At 44.4% G+C, this 15448-nt stretch overlaps 1 protein-coding gene across 3 annotated transcripts in view; it reads right to left on the bottom strand.

The window, feature by feature from the left end:
• ZC3H6 (zinc finger CCCH-type containing 6) overlaps positions 1–15448 on the bottom strand; it is a 58911-nt gene that overhangs the window by 22996 nt on the left and 20467 nt on the right. For 2 of the 3 annotated variants that reach the window (XM_029058944.1, XM_029058938.1), the window contains exons 2-3: positions 9991–10174; positions 7146–7268 (exon numbers count right to left, since the gene is read on the bottom strand). In XM_029058944.1, coding sequence (XP_028914777.1) covers positions 7146–7268; positions 9991–10174 — 307 coding nt within the window. Of the gene's footprint in view, positions 1–7145; positions 7269–9990; positions 10175–15448 lie in introns of those variants that run through there. The other variant, XM_029058959.1, reaches the window with a different exon arrangement.

Here is a 15448-nt window from a genome sequence, read left to right as displayed (position 1 = left end):
GACCGCGGCTCTGACCGCTGGGGCTGTTGGGATTCGACCGCGAGGGGCCTAAATCCCGTTCCCCTAACCACGACACCCTACGAGACCGTCACCCTTGTCTCTCATATTCTTGCGTTCCATCTTTCTTTACGTGCTTATCACCAAGCCCTCCTACCTCATCTGCCTCTTCGATGGGGAGCCAGGGACCGAGTCTAATTCTCATCGTGTGTGTTTTTTTTTTCTTTTCCCCCGTGCTTTGTTCCCAGCACGCACTTAATACTATTACCATTACTGGGATATTCCCTTGTGTATTTTAATTCCATTTCACCTCCATTTATTTTTGATCGAGTACCCTTATTACATAATTACCATCTGAAGGTGTGTGCGCTCACCTTGACTGTCTCTTTCTGAGAGTTAAGCAGCGTGGTCTAGCTGAAGGAGACCTAGCCAGACGACCTGGGTTCTAACCCCGGCTCGGCCGCTTTTCTGCTGTGTGACCTTGGGCAAGTCACTTCACTTCTCTGTGCCCCGTTTTCCTCATCCGTAAAATGAAGATTCAATACCTGTCCTCCTTTATTCTTAGACTGTGAATGCTGGTTCCGACCCGTGTCTGACCTGAGCGTGTTTTATCTATGCCGGTCCTCAGGTCAGTGCTTGACATATAGGAAGCACAATCATCGCCAACATCATTACTCTTATTTTTAAAAATACAGTTTAGCTGCAGTGTTTGAAAGAAGTGTTTTTGAAGCGGAGGTGTGATCCTACCCGTTCATTATAAAACCCTGAAAATGGATTCTGTGACTGGAACAAATGAGAGAGATGTCTTTGTTGGAGACGCTGATCTAGACTATTCTGTCTACTGTCCAAATACTGGGCTCTAAATCCAGCCTCTACTCCTCGCAGCGGTACCGTACCTCACCCCTAACTTCAAAAGTGCAGCGGAAAACCTGCGATCCTGAAATGGATCATAAGGCTTGTGTCACGTGCCCCCCCGCCATGAAATGGCCAAAACTCAGTTTCTTGCTCTAAAAAAAAAAAAATAGTGATTTGTCACCCCCAAGCTTTCTTTGGAAAAACAATCGCTTAACCCTTGATTTCTCTTTCGGTGCGTTTCGGTGCCTAATAACGAGCTGAAAGATCTACTTACGGAATGGGCAGCTGGGCACCTGGGATAAAAGTGGGTCGCCAATATCTCTGGGCTGCTATAACGTTCTCGCCTCTTTACAGCTCTGACCTTATTTCCTCTCCCCTGCCATCATCTGTACTTTATCCCCAAGCCACCCGACACTTCTTTTTCTTGGACCTCAAATCCTCACGGCCCAGGGGGCCGCTCATTCGGAGATCCCCGGGTTGGTTCTTTGGAGGCTGGCATTTTGACGGCAGGGCAGCCAGCTCCAGGAAGCGGGCAGTGGCCTCTGGGCTCGGGGGAACAGCTCTGAAGGGACGAGCTGGGCACAGGGTTATAATAATAATAATGTTGGTATTTGTTAAGCGCTTACTATGTGCAGAGCACTGTTCTAAGCGCTGGGGTAGACACAGGGGAATCAGGTTGTCCCACGTGGGGCTCACAGTCTTAATCCCCATTTTACAGATGAGGGAACTGAGGCACAGAGAAGTGAAGTGACTCGCCCACAGTCACACAGCCGACAAGTGGCAGAGCTGGGATTCGAACTCATGAGCCCTGACTCCAAAGCCCGTGCTCTTTCCGCTGCGCCACGCTGCTTCCTGAAATCCCTGAGATGGGCCCATTACCAGGCTCCCCCACGGCCATGTCGGAAGGGCAGTTTTTGAAGTGGGCTGAGAGGAAATGAGAGGGATGCTGGTATTTTGCCCTTATGTACATCTGTCTCTCGCTCTAGACTGTCAGCTTGCTGCGGGCAGGGAATGTGTCTGTTATATTGCTATATTTATTCTCTCAGATGCTTAGTAATAATAATAATAATAATGTTGGCATTTGTTAAGCGCTTACTATGTGCAGTACACTGTCCAGCGCTGAGAACAGTACTCGGCACATAGTCATTATTACTATGCATATATATACATATATACATCTTCTGTCAGTCAGCCAATCGTATTTGTTGAGCATTTACTATGTGCAGAACACTGTCCATCGCTTAGACCAGTGCTCGGCACATAGTAAGCACTCAATAAATATGATTATTTATTGATGAAATATATACATCTTCTGTGTATATTTAAATATTCTGTGTATATTTTTATATACACATTTTCGGTGTATATAATATCTTCTGTGTATATTTCTGTGCACATTAACAAAGTGCTTAAATACCACAGTCATTATTATGCATACATATGCATAATATATATTATATATATAATATATGCATAATAATAATGAGTGCGGTATTTAATCACTTTGTTAATCGGTGGTATTTAGTGATTACTCAACTGTGTGCAGAGCACTGTACTAAGCGCTTGGGAGAATACGATACAACACAGTTGGCAGACATTCTCTACACACAACGAAATACATTTGGAACTTGTTTATACAGAGAAGATCAACACATTTATACGTCTATCAAAAGGAGTGATTCAGAAAAGGCTACCTAACTTCAAGAGGAGATAACTGGCCCCAAAACGTGGTCTTCCACAGATCATTCATTTCCTTCCTCCTGAAGGTGTGAAGCTGAATGCAAGTTTCCAAGGGAAGCTTTTCAGCCATTTACTAGCCACTCTTAGCAAGGGACACATCTCCTACCCCAAGCAACTTGGAAAGCACCTTGGGTAGCCGTGAGGCAGGGCGGGACACTTAAAAAGAACACCCTAATTCAAGGTGAAAATGAGAGGAAATCCTAATTCAATAGTATTTATTGAGCGCTCACTATGTGCAGAGCACTGTACTAAGCGCTTGGAATGTACAAATCGGCAACAGATAGAGACAGTCCCTGCCCTTTGACGGGCTTACTAATGTGATGAGAGGTTCTGGGATGGGATGCAGAATAATAATAATAATAATAATACTGATGTCTGTTAAGCGCTTACTTTGTGCCAGGAACTGTACTAAGCGCTGCAGTAGATAGCAAGATAATAGGGTCGGTCCCAACACTGCTCACAGTCTTAATCCCCATTTTGCAGATGAGGAAACTGAGGCACAGAGAAGCGAAGTGACTTGCCTAGGGTCACAAAGCAGACAGGTGGAAGATCTGGGATTAGAACCCAGGTCTTCTGGCTCCCAAACCCGTGCTCTTTCCACTAGGCCATGCTGTTTCTACATAATGATAACAATAACGACAATACTGACGAAGCACTTCTCATGTGCCAAGCAATGTGAGAAGCGCTGGGAGAGACCAGAAAATAATCGGATCAGATTGAGTCCTAGTCCTATATTGGGGTTCAGAATCTAGAGGGAGGGGAAAAAAAGTATTTTACCACCATTTTACAGAAGAGGAAACTGAGGGACAGAGAGTGTATGTGACCTACTCAAGATGACCCACTGGGCAAGTGGCAGAGCCGGGACTAGAACCCGGGTTCTGGTCCCGGGCCTCTTGACTCCCACGCCCGGGCTCTTTCCACTGGCCCCTAACTTTTGGATCTGGCAATGAACTTAACTTACACTTTTCTGACCAGTGGCTTAAGAAGTTATCCCAGATCTGGGAATTACGGAGGCTAAATCCGATCGTTCACAAGGATGCAGCTGTGAAGAAAACGGCGCCAGGCCATCCTAGGGAAAAAGACGAGCTGAAAGCGGGTTGGAAGCCAAAAGGAGATGCAAATAAGAAGGTTTGATGATCAAAGTGACGGGATATGCTTTTGAGAGCGAGCCCAAGGGAGGAGTTATTCTTTGTCATAATGTTATTGTCCCCTCTGAGCTCCAGCAGCTGCACAGCCGCTGGTGGGGGAGGGACGGGCCCAACAGAGCAAGAGACCCAGAGGACTGGCCCCGATTTTCTGAACCCTAAAAATGGCCCCGGCTCAAATTCACTGAGAACTTCCCGGGACGCTGAGGATCTGTTGTTCTGAACCCTTTGATCCTGGGAGTCAGAAGACCCGGGGGTCTAATCCTGGCTCCGCCAGATATCTACTGTGTAGCTTTGGACAAGTCACATCACTTCTCTGGGCTTCAGTTCCCTCATCTGCAATTTGGAAATTCATTACCTGTTCTCCCTCCTACTTAAATTGTGAGCCCCATGCGGGACCTAATTATCTTGTATCTATCCCCGTGATTAGTGGCACAGTGCCTGGCACATAGTAAGCACTTAAATACCACACTCATTCGGTTCCATTCTCTCTCGGGGTCCCGTGTCTTAGTTTTCTCAAGCGCTTAGTACAGTCCTCTGCGCACAGTAAGCGCTCAATAAATACGACTGAATGAATTCAAAGATGCACAAGCGGTTAATGGAGAAAAAGCACATTTGGAACCCCTGTAATGACGACAATACCTAAAACTCCCTCCTGTGAGGAAAGAGGGAGTTCAATGATTGTTGTGGTTTTAGATTTGCTCGTTTCAGCCTGCTCCTTTTCTCAGGGCCTGTCCTCCCCATCTTGGACAGTGAGCCCCTTCTGGGCCAGAGGCCGTGTCTGGATTTATCCATGGATTATCCTGAGCACCCAGTGCGGGGCTTCACCCTTTGTAAGCACTTAAATATCCTTCCTGATCACTGAGGGTTGCCGTATTAACCGATTAGTACATTTAGTTTGTTCGGGATTAGAAATCCACCGCCTTGAGGGTCCAGTTTCCCAAGTCCCTCTGAGAAGTGAATAAGGGGAAATGTTCACTAGTGTTGGGTTTTCGGAAGGATGGCGAAAAGGTCGAGTTTGCTGCCAGTTGGACCTTAATCAAAGTGAACTACACACCTAACTGACGTAGGTGGAGCAGAACGGATATTGCTCTCTTTGCACCGGGTGTTAAAATGTGCAAATGTGCCCACTTTACGGTGTCGGCTTTCCCAGTTGAAAGAATTTTCGATGTGTCACTTGAGCTCCGGAAACATGCCTCCTGAGGAGACAAGAGTGTGCCGGGGCTTGCCCACAATGAGCTTACCGTCTGGTGGAAAAACAACCGGCAACAGCATAAATGGCTACCTAAATGGAATAATACACCGACGTACACATAAGTGCTACAGATGAGATGACCCGTGGAGGCGAATGCCTCCTACAAGAGGTGGGTTTTCTGGAGGGCTTTGAAGATGGGGAGAGAGGGACACGTTCTGGCACATGTGAAGTGGATGGAAGCTCCCTGAGACCTGAGTAGCCTGGTGGAAAGAGCACGGACCTGAGTTCTAATCCCGGCTCCACCATTTGCCTGCTGTGAGACCTTGGGCAAGTCACAACTTCTCTGTGCCTCAATTCCCTCATCTGTAAAATGGGGATTAAGACTGTGAGCCCCATGAGGGTCCACCCCAATTTCCTGGTCTCTATCCCAGTGCTTAGTACAGTGCCTGGCTAATAAATAACTAACAAATACTACAGCTATTATTATTATTGTAAGTAGTAACTAGTAGTAGCATTGGTCAAATGGCGTTTAAGACTGTGAGCCCCACGTGGTAGACAGACTGTGTCAACAGGATTTGCCTGTATCTACCCCCACTGCTTAGTACAGTGCCTGATATGTAGTAAGCACCTAACAAATACCGTAAAAAAAAATCTCACCCTCCAGGGCAGACCATAAAGCATCCAAATTTATGGTCTGATATGGCAACTAGTATTTGAGGAAAGAATTACCTCTAAAGAGGCACTATCCCATCGGAATCAATGACGCAAGAGAACTGTAGAAATTCAGATAACTATGAAAGCTGATAACTATGAAAGCTGATAACTACGAAAGCTGATAACTATGAAAGCTGTGTACTGGGACATGCCGTTTTGAGAAAGCTTCGAACCACTTCGCAAGATTTGTTAAGAGAACTCTTAGAACAGCTGTCTGGAAGAAAATGGTTCCTATATCATGAGTAGGGATGAATTCCAGCTGAAAATGGTCAGCTGCCCCATGAAACTTGGACAGAGAGATGAGTACAGTCATTCAAGTTAATTAAAAAGGAAAACTTCACAGAGTAGTGAAATCCTGTATGTGTCATGGTGAAGAAAGGCTCCACTTTGAAAGAAGAGCAACCTACAGTCAATTTGGGAGGGAAAGAATAAACCACAATTAACTAAGGGCGGGAGCAGAGGAAGCCCAAAAGTAAACAATGTTTTCCTGCAGAAAAGTCCAAAGAGAGACAAAAAGAAAAACAGCTCAACATGTGCAGAGCGATGAGGCTGGGAGATGGACCTGGATGAGAGAAGAAGCTGTGAAGATCTAAAAATAAAAGATGGGAGGCTTGTTCACAGAACACTTAGGAGGAGAAAGTGTTGAACTTGAGTTCGGTGTTAATATATCACCACTTGAATGTGAGTAATAGCGATGAAGATTCTCATTCTGTGAATCATGTAAAGAAACTGCTTTCCCAGATCACCGTCTGAAGATTAACGTGACGGAAAATTTAAGTTCATAAGAAGACGACAGACATGAAGAGCGTGTTAAAAAACAACGGGAAAAACACACACTTTAGACGACAAAAGGCTTGGCATTTGGAATACCCTCTAGACTGTAAGCTTCCTTTAGATGGTAAATTCCTTGAGGGCAGGGAAAGTGTCGACCAACTCTGCTATATTGCACTCTCCAAGCACTTCGAATGGAGCTCTACACACAGTAAGCACTCAATAAAAGCTGTGTAGTGCAAAACACCGCATCTTCTGGTGCTGCAGGTGAGTGAAAACTCTCCCTTCAGCCCCTTCTAATATTCTCCTTCTGAAGAAAGTCTGAAACGGTTTCCCGTGGAGAATTACGGTTTCTAAGCTTGTGGTTTCTAGGGCAGCCGTCTCTCCAGCTTCTTTGCACATTGTGCCGTTATCCAGGCCCCTAAAATGCACGGCACTGCTCCCTGCTGCCATTTCCACACGCTTACGGTTCCTAAACTCGGCGCTGGGGCGGGGGGAGAGAGTGAAAAGAGGGAGCAAATTCTCTGTGGGTTTGCTACAGCCTGTTTCCTTTCTCGTAGCTCAATGTTACAAGTGGCAATACTGATTTCATCCCAATTAATTTGCAGGAAGCATAAGGGAGTCTAGTCGATCCACATATCTTGCGTGGCTGCGTGTGTTTATACGGCATTTTAATCAAAATACTGGGGTAAACAAGTGAGATGAGAAGTTGCTTTTTCATGTATTACCTGCATAAACGAGGAGTCATAATCCCTGTAGGTGCTAGATCCCTTCTTGTGGGACCTCTCTGTGTGTTCGATGTCTGAGTCAATGCTGTAGTCTGAACTGTCATCACTAGATGGGGAATTATGCTGAAAAGGAATAAAAACATTCTATAAAGATCATATCCAAAAAAGAAAGAAAAAGGGAAAAGAAAAACCTATATTCACCAAGTAGATTTACCCTGACTTGGGTACACATAGCCTTAATTCTACCTCGACTTTCCGAGTGGGATTAGTCCAGATTTGGGTTATCTCTAGTGGAATATCTTTAAATAACAACATTAATAATTGTGGTATTTTCAAGTTCTTACTATATGCCAAGTGCTTAGTGCTTGGGGTAGACACATGCTATTCAGGTTGGATACAGTCCCTGTCCTACATGGGGCTCACAATCTTAATCCCCATTTTACAGATGAGGTAACTGAGGTCCAGAGAAGTTGCCCACGGCCACACAGCAGGGAAGTGGTGGAGCCAGGATTAGAACCCAGACCCTTCTGACTCCAGGCCTGTGTTCTTTCCACTAGGCCATGCTGCTTCTCATCAGAAGTTTACAGAATTTACCTGTAAAGTTTTAAACAGATGCAGAAAGCAACCTATATTTGGACATTCAATACATAGTAAGCCCTCAATAAATACCATCGAAGGTGATGATACTGCTAATGAGAACTCAGATTGTACCACCGATACTAATCAACCCACTAAGAGCAATATCGGGCATCGATTTAAGATTAAACAGATGACTGCCTGAAAATTATATATTCATTACTTCTCCCGAATTTATGCCAACATGCGAAATTACGGTCCTACTGATAAGCCCCCAAATCTTTAGGGAAACTCATCCGGATGAGCAGAACCTCATTCTCATTCCTGTAAGATACAGGAAGCAGGAGGAGGGAGGGAATGTTGAAGTCCACCGAAACCTGACTGAATTCAGCTCTGTGCTGGTCTGACTTCACCCTAGAAGCTCAGATCCTGGAGGCTAGTTGGATCCCAGCGTTTAAGAACAGTGCTCTGCACATAGTAAGCGCTTAACCAACACCAACATTATTATTATCCCAGGTGCAACTTTTTAGTTGTGGCCCCAGAGCCACATCCCGACAAACCAAGTCAATAAGTATGAAGATTTCTAGAGGGCCACTGAAGGAATTTTATGAATACTTAATAATAATTACGGTTTTGTTAAGCGCTTACTATGTGCCAAGCACGGTCCTAAGCGCTGGGGCAGATACAAGGTAATCAGGTTTTCCCATGTGGGGTTCACAGTCTGAATCCCCATTTGACAGATGAGGTAACTGAGGCACAGAGAAGCTACGTGACTGGCCCAAAGTCACACAGCTGATAAGTGGCGGAGCCGGGATTAGAACCCTCGACCTCTGACTCCCAAGCCCGGGCTCCTTCCGCTAAGTGACGCTGCTTGGACCAATTTGCACTCAGTTTGGCTTTTGTAGGATATAAATTACTGTACAGAGAAATTGAAAATGAAGTTTTAGAATGGATAGAAGTGCTGCACAATCTCTCAATGGTATTTACTGAGTACCTCCTGTGTTCAGAGCACTGTACTAAGCGCTTGGGAGCTATGTTCCCTGCCTACAAGGAGCTTACTCTACATAGGGCACTCCACAGAAAATGAGTAGCTCAAACTAGCAAAGTAAATACAGGCAACTTTGACAAAAGGACAAAGTGAAAAAGGTTAAGAAAAATGGTAAATACCATTGAGAGATTGTGCAGCCCTTCTATCCATTTTAAAAATTCATTTTCACTTTCTCCCTTTTCACTGGAGGAAGAATTTGGGATTGGAAATACATATTGTGCCCAGTTCTCCTATTCAAGGCTCCAGAGGCCCAGTAATGTATTTTCCAGAGCCAGAAAAGAGAGAGCGGCACAGCCTAGGGGAAAGAACACGGACCTCAGAGTCAGCGGACGCGGGTTCTGATCCTGGCTCTGCACTGGCCTGCTGTGTGACCTTGGACTAGTCACTTCACTTCTTTGGGCCTCAGTTTCCTCATCTGTAAAATGAGGATTTAATGTCTACCCTCTCCTTAGGCTGTGAGCTCCATGAGGGATGGAGACTGCGTTTAATAACCCTGTATCAGCCCCAGTGCTAAGTATGATGCTTGGCACGTAGTAAGCAATTGCCAAATACCATGATCATCATTTCCTCATCTCCTTATTTCAAACCACCTCTGCTCCTGTCCAACATGGCGTTTCAATCCACATGGAGGGGACATTGGAAAAGAGAAGTCATAAACTTCCCCTAGACCCTAAGCTCGTTATGAGCAGGGAACTTGTCCCTGCTCTGTTATTCTGTTATACTGTATTCTTGGAAGTGCTTAGTATAGTGTTCGTACAATTGTTTTTATTGAGTGTTTATGGTGTGCAAAGCACTGTACTAAGTGCTTGGGAGAGTATAATACAACAACAGACACATTCCCTGCCCACAATGAGCTCACAATCTACTACTAGGTGCTGTGTTCTGCACAGAGGACCCGAGAAATTCCTCTGATTGACTGATATGTGTAACAATGGCAAAATTACCAGCAGAGCACTCCCACTCCCCTACCCACCCTATTAAACACTGAGTCCTAATCTTGGAAAGTGGAAAGCACCTTCTCCTTTTCCTACTTAAGTCTCCTATTCCAACCCTATATACAGTGGAATCAGGTTCACTTTTTTTTTTTGAGGCCTTTTTTTCTTCTTCTTGGCTTCAGAAAAATATCTAAGTCCTTTATAAAACAAACTTGATTTTTGTGGACTAGAAGTAAAACAAAGACCATGGCTTATGTGACCGAAGGTACAAAATACAACTTCTAACCTTATGTTTCTCCCGTCTTCTCCGTTTTGATTTTTTCTTTTCTTTTTCTTTCTTGCGTTTCTTCCTGGATTTTCTATGGGCTCTCTCATTTTTTTGTTTATCATCCCCTTTAGTTTCCTGATGTTCTTGCGTCTCTTCAAAACCTGCATCATCTATTTCACCGTCTTCTAACTCTCCATCTTCTCTGTAGAGGAAAAGTTAATTTTGCATGTTAAATCCCAATTTCTAAAAGGAAGCCCACCGTCATTTTTCTATCAGAAAAAAAGGAACTTCATCAAGCGTTTAAAAGGGCTACCTCTTACTCCTTCAGAGTAAAATGTTTTGTTACCTTTCCCCATAAAATTTTAACAAAAAGGCTGTATATTTTTTTTTAATCAAAGGACCTTTTAAACTGAAGCTTATACACGTGAAAACATTTGAGGAAACAAAAATCCAAACACAAAATGGAAATATTAAACCTTTAATCTTAATTTTACCCCAAATAGAATCAAAGGCACAGGTAAAACCATGTACACGGAATGTACAAATTTCACCATCTGTTAATAAATACCCAGGTTAGGGAGATGTGACACGTATATTTTTCTAAATAGAATTTGTAAAGGCTTTCCTAGATTCCTACTGACACTCCATAATGTAGGGAATTTAGTGAGTTTATAAAAAATATCGGTCCCCAAATAGACTTAATGTAGAGATGATGATACAGGCCAAGATTGTCACTAAAAGGCAAAACAAAAAGAACTCATCTTTGAAGAAGAATGCACGGGTCTTTGCAAAACATGCCAATCTCAATAAAAAGGATGCACATTTCTCGACTGGTAACCAGAAATATCATCACGTGCTAAAGGTGGGCACAATGTCCACTACAACAATAATAATATGATGATAATGATGCACACTTTTTGAGAAGCTTAAAATAATGACTACTGTATTGAAGACCAAAGACTGTTTTGTAAAGGATTCCAATACTGGCTCTATTTCCTCCGTTACTCTGCCATTTCAACAGCAATTTCCATGCCATCAGTTTAAATGCGCCCATTTTTTTTTTTAACGGTACCTGTTACGTGCTTCCTACGTGCCAGGCACTGTCCAAAGTTCTGGGGTAGATACAGGCTAATCGAGTTGGACATGGAGCTCACAGTCTTAACCCCCATTTTACAGATGAAGGAACTGAGGCACAGAGAAATACATTAATACCAATATATTAACTTGACTTCTCTAATTGTAAATACTTTTGTTTTATTATTCTGTACTTCCCAAGTACCTAGTGCAGTGAACTCTACCAAGGGCACTGAATAAAAGCTTTCATCAAATAAAGCTTTCAGTCTACAAAAGTTTTTCCAGTACCGCTTCTGATAATAACTACAACCCTGAACTCAGTGTTGGGATGGATGCAGGCAACTCGGGTTGGACACAGTCCCTGTACCACATGGGGCTCACAGTCTTAAGCCTCATTTTACAGATGAGGGAACTGAGGCACAGAGAAGTGAAGTGACTTGCCCGTGGTCCCACAGCAGATAATAGGTGGAGCAGGGATTAGAACCCAGGGCCTTCTGACTCCCAGGCCCATGCACTAACGACAATAATAAAGATAATAATTATGGTATTTGTTAAGCACTCCCTCCGTGCCACTGTACTAAGCACTGGGGTGTACACAAGCAAATTGGGTTGGACACAGTCCCTGTCCCACATGGGGCTCACACCCTCGAACCTCATTTTACAGATGAGGTAACTGAGCCCCAGAGAAGTTGAGTGACCTGCCTAAGGTCACACAGCAGACAAGTGGGGCAGTCGGAATTAGAACCCACGACCTTGACTCCCAGGCCCAGGCTCTATCCATTATGCCACGCTGCTTCTATCTCCACTGGACGATGCTGCTCCTGATGATCTTTGTTGACTTTTCTGTATCAATCAGTGCTATTTAATGAGCACTTACTGTGTGCAGAGCACTGTACTATGCCCTTGGGAGAGTACAATACATCATCATCAGTGGGATTTACTGGGCGCTTTCTGTGTGCACAGCGCTGTCCTGAGCACTTGGGAGAGAACACCACAACGGAGTCGGAAGACACTTTTCCTCGGCATAACAAGCTTACAGTCTAGAGGGCAGAGTTGGTAGACGTGCATTTCCCCACAATTTATTGAACACTTACTGTGTGCAGAGCACTGTACTAAGCACTTGGGAGAGTACAATATGACACGATAACGGACATTCCCCCTGCACAAGGAGTTTACATTCTAGAGGACAGAGGGGGTAGAAACGTTCCCTGCCCACAACGAGCTTACGTTATGTCCTCTAACTCGGTTATGACCTCCCTAAGATTGGGTGACCAAAATCGTACACCGTACTCCGACTGAGGACCGATCTTGATTTTAATGTTGCGGCAAAGTTTTGGTTGTGTTTCCTAACTCCTTCCCCAAGAAGCCTGGTGATTAAAAATACCCCATAATCGTACACCTCCGTAAAAGAACAGATTCTCGTCAGTGAGAAAGTACTTATTATTCTGCCACGAACTCCAGTTACTGGCCAGAGGGAATATACTGTGGCCATCGTATGTCACTGTCAGAAACGAACACTCAGAAACGACTCCACCAGTCGGAAGCAGTGCGCTGTTGCTTTCCGAAGGCACGAGTAATTGCTTGCTGCCTTTTAAAAGTAATATGTCATGAACAGGGATCATCCTTCAAAAACACAAATGATCCTTTCGTAATTTAGAACTTCTGATTAAAAGAACACGACAGTACTCTCTGTCAGAGATCCTGGGACATATTCTCCTAGATGACTCATCTACTTCTAAACACGCATTACCCCATCAGACTGTCACTTATTACGCTAAATAAGTCAATAAACAGTCGCCCACTAACACGAAGGAGCTAATGTACCTCCAAAAATGCCTGACCCGGGATTGGTGTTCATCATGACAGAATGTGACTTGCCCAGATATCTTAATTAAACTGCAGGTAACGTTGAAACTTCGGCCATCCTCGAGGCTAAGTAATACGTGATTGGGCTTTGAAGATTTTCCATCCAGATCGGAGGAGGCAAGTCAGAATTCTCATTGACAGCACAGGTGCCACTTTTCCCCCGATTAATAATAATAATGTTGGTATTTGTTAAGCGCTTACTATGTGCCGAGCACTGTTCTAAGCGCTGGGGTAGACACGGGAATCAGGATGTCCCACGTGGGGTTCACAGTCTTAATCCCAATTTTACAGATGAGGTAACCGAGGCACAGAGAAGTGACTTGCCCACAGTCACACAGCTGACAAGTGGCAGAGCTGGGATTCGAACTCATGACCTCTGACTCCAAAGCCCGTGCTCTTTCCACTGAGCCACGCTGCTGTAAGCCCATCAGTGGGCAGGGAGTGTCTCTATCTGTTGCCAAATTGTACATTCCAAGCACTTAGTACAGTGCTCTGCACATAGTGGCAAGAGCCCGGGCTTGGGAGTCCGAGGTCATGGGTTCGAATGCCGCTTCTGCCACTTAGCTGTGTGACTGTGGGCAAGTCACAACTTCTCTGTGCCTCAGTTGCCTCATCTGTAAAATGGGTATTAACAGTAAGCCTCATGTGGGACAACCTGATGAACCTGTATCTCCCCCAGCGCTTAGAACAGTGCTGTGCACATAGTCAGCGCTTAACAAATACCAACATTATTGTTATTATAGTAAGCGCTCAATAAATACTCTTGTATGAATGAATGAATTTTGAGGGCAGGGAGAAAAGGGTAAAGGGATTTGAGGAGCGGGGGTAAGACAGACAGAGAGGGAACTGGCTTCAAAGGGCCACAGGGTTAGAAATCACTCTCCTGGGTCACTTCTGCTCCGACTGAAAACCCTCAGGCGTTGTCGGAGATCTAAGGTGAGGCACCTTAGATCCAACATCTTTGGGAGTCATTGCCCCGTTCATTCATTCAATCGTATTTTTTGAGTGCTTACCGTGTGCGGAGCACTGTACTAAGCGCTTGGGAGCGTACAATATAACAGTCAACAGACAGGTTCCCTGCCCATAATGAGTTTACGGTCTAGAAGGGCGGGCGGCCCCTTGGGGGTGAGGGGCACTATGCCCAACAGAGTTTTGTTCCGTTTCGTTAGACAGTTCTATCGTGATTTCTTTCTAAAAGACTGCCACTGGACTGAACGTCCCTCGAGATCAAGGACTGTCTCCCCCAATCATATTGTATTCTACCATTCCCTAAGAACAGAGCTCTGCACATATCAAGCGCTCAATAAATACCCCGTCTGACCCACCAGAAGCAAGTATTTTTATTCTATATTAAAACAGGTACCCCAAACAAAAATTAGTGACATTTGATCAAATACAAACGTGTTTGGGTGGGCTCTAAAGTTGTGCTGCCACACTAGAATGGGGGTTTGGGATATGAGGACTTGAGCAGTTTCACTGTTCTACCTCTTTAAAGAGAATAATTTCATATAAACCAGAAAATGCATGCTCTTTCCCTAAAATGCATTTCATTTTTCCTCTAGCATACGCTACGGTCATGGCAACTACACAGAGGAACCGAGTGAGGCAAAGTTTTATTGCTCTTCATTTGCTGATGAGTAAATATAACTACATGGACCTCTGTGGACATATCTGTTTAAAGGAAGAATTAGAAGAAAAATGACTGTTCACATAAGTGCAAAATAACCACGGGGGAAAAAACAAAAGGTAATGAATACATCCCTATCTAGCTACCTGGAAAATCTGGCTGAAAAAATTCCAGTTGTACGAAAACATGCCTAGCTCGAAAAAGTAAGCCCAACAAATTGATAGTCAAAATTCTACCCTCCACTCGACAACCTCTATTACCGAGAAACACACTCCCAACTCGACTATAAATAAGTCAGAAGCCTCAGACGGCGTGGTTCTAGCCAGAAGATAAATGTTTTATAAATGGATTTAAGCCTCCAACTGCATGAGGCCTACTATTTTTACCTCTAATAAAAAGTCTGGATTATAAATCATTAATTTCAAAACAAGGCGGTAAAACCTGGAGCCAGGCAAGTTTTGGTTTTCAAAACGCTGTGCAAAATACGAGTTGGGTTCTACTTCCTGGATCTTGTCCCTTGAACACAAAATTCTCATTCCATAATCAAGCCGTGCTTATTGTACTAAAGCCTTTCCCACATCCTCCCTCTGGCCTGGAACGCCCTCCCTCTCAATAATAATACAGCAGACCACACTCTCTCCTCCTTCAAAGCCTTCACACCTCCTCCAAGAGGCCTTCCCCGATTAAGCCCTCTTTCCCCGGCTCCCTCTCCCTTCTGCTTCGTCTACACATTGTACCCGAACCCTTTGGGCACCTAGTACTCACCCAAAAGAACTTACGTGCGGATCCAAACTGTATTTATTTTTATTGTCTCTTTCCCCTCTGGACCGCAAGCTTGTTTGGGGCAGGGCACGCGTCTACCGTCGCTGTACTGTACTCTCCAAAGCGGTTAGTACAGTGTTCTGCACA

The sequence above is a fragment of the Ornithorhynchus anatinus genome, chromosome 1, assembly GCF_004115215.2.
Source record: "Ornithorhynchus anatinus isolate Pmale09 chromosome 1, mOrnAna1.pri.v4, whole genome shotgun sequence".
NCBI lineage: Eukaryota > Metazoa > Chordata > Mammalia > Monotremata > Ornithorhynchidae > Ornithorhynchus > Ornithorhynchus anatinus.
Note: the sequence above shows the minus strand (reverse complement) of the source record. Positions and strands in the feature narration are given on the sequence as shown.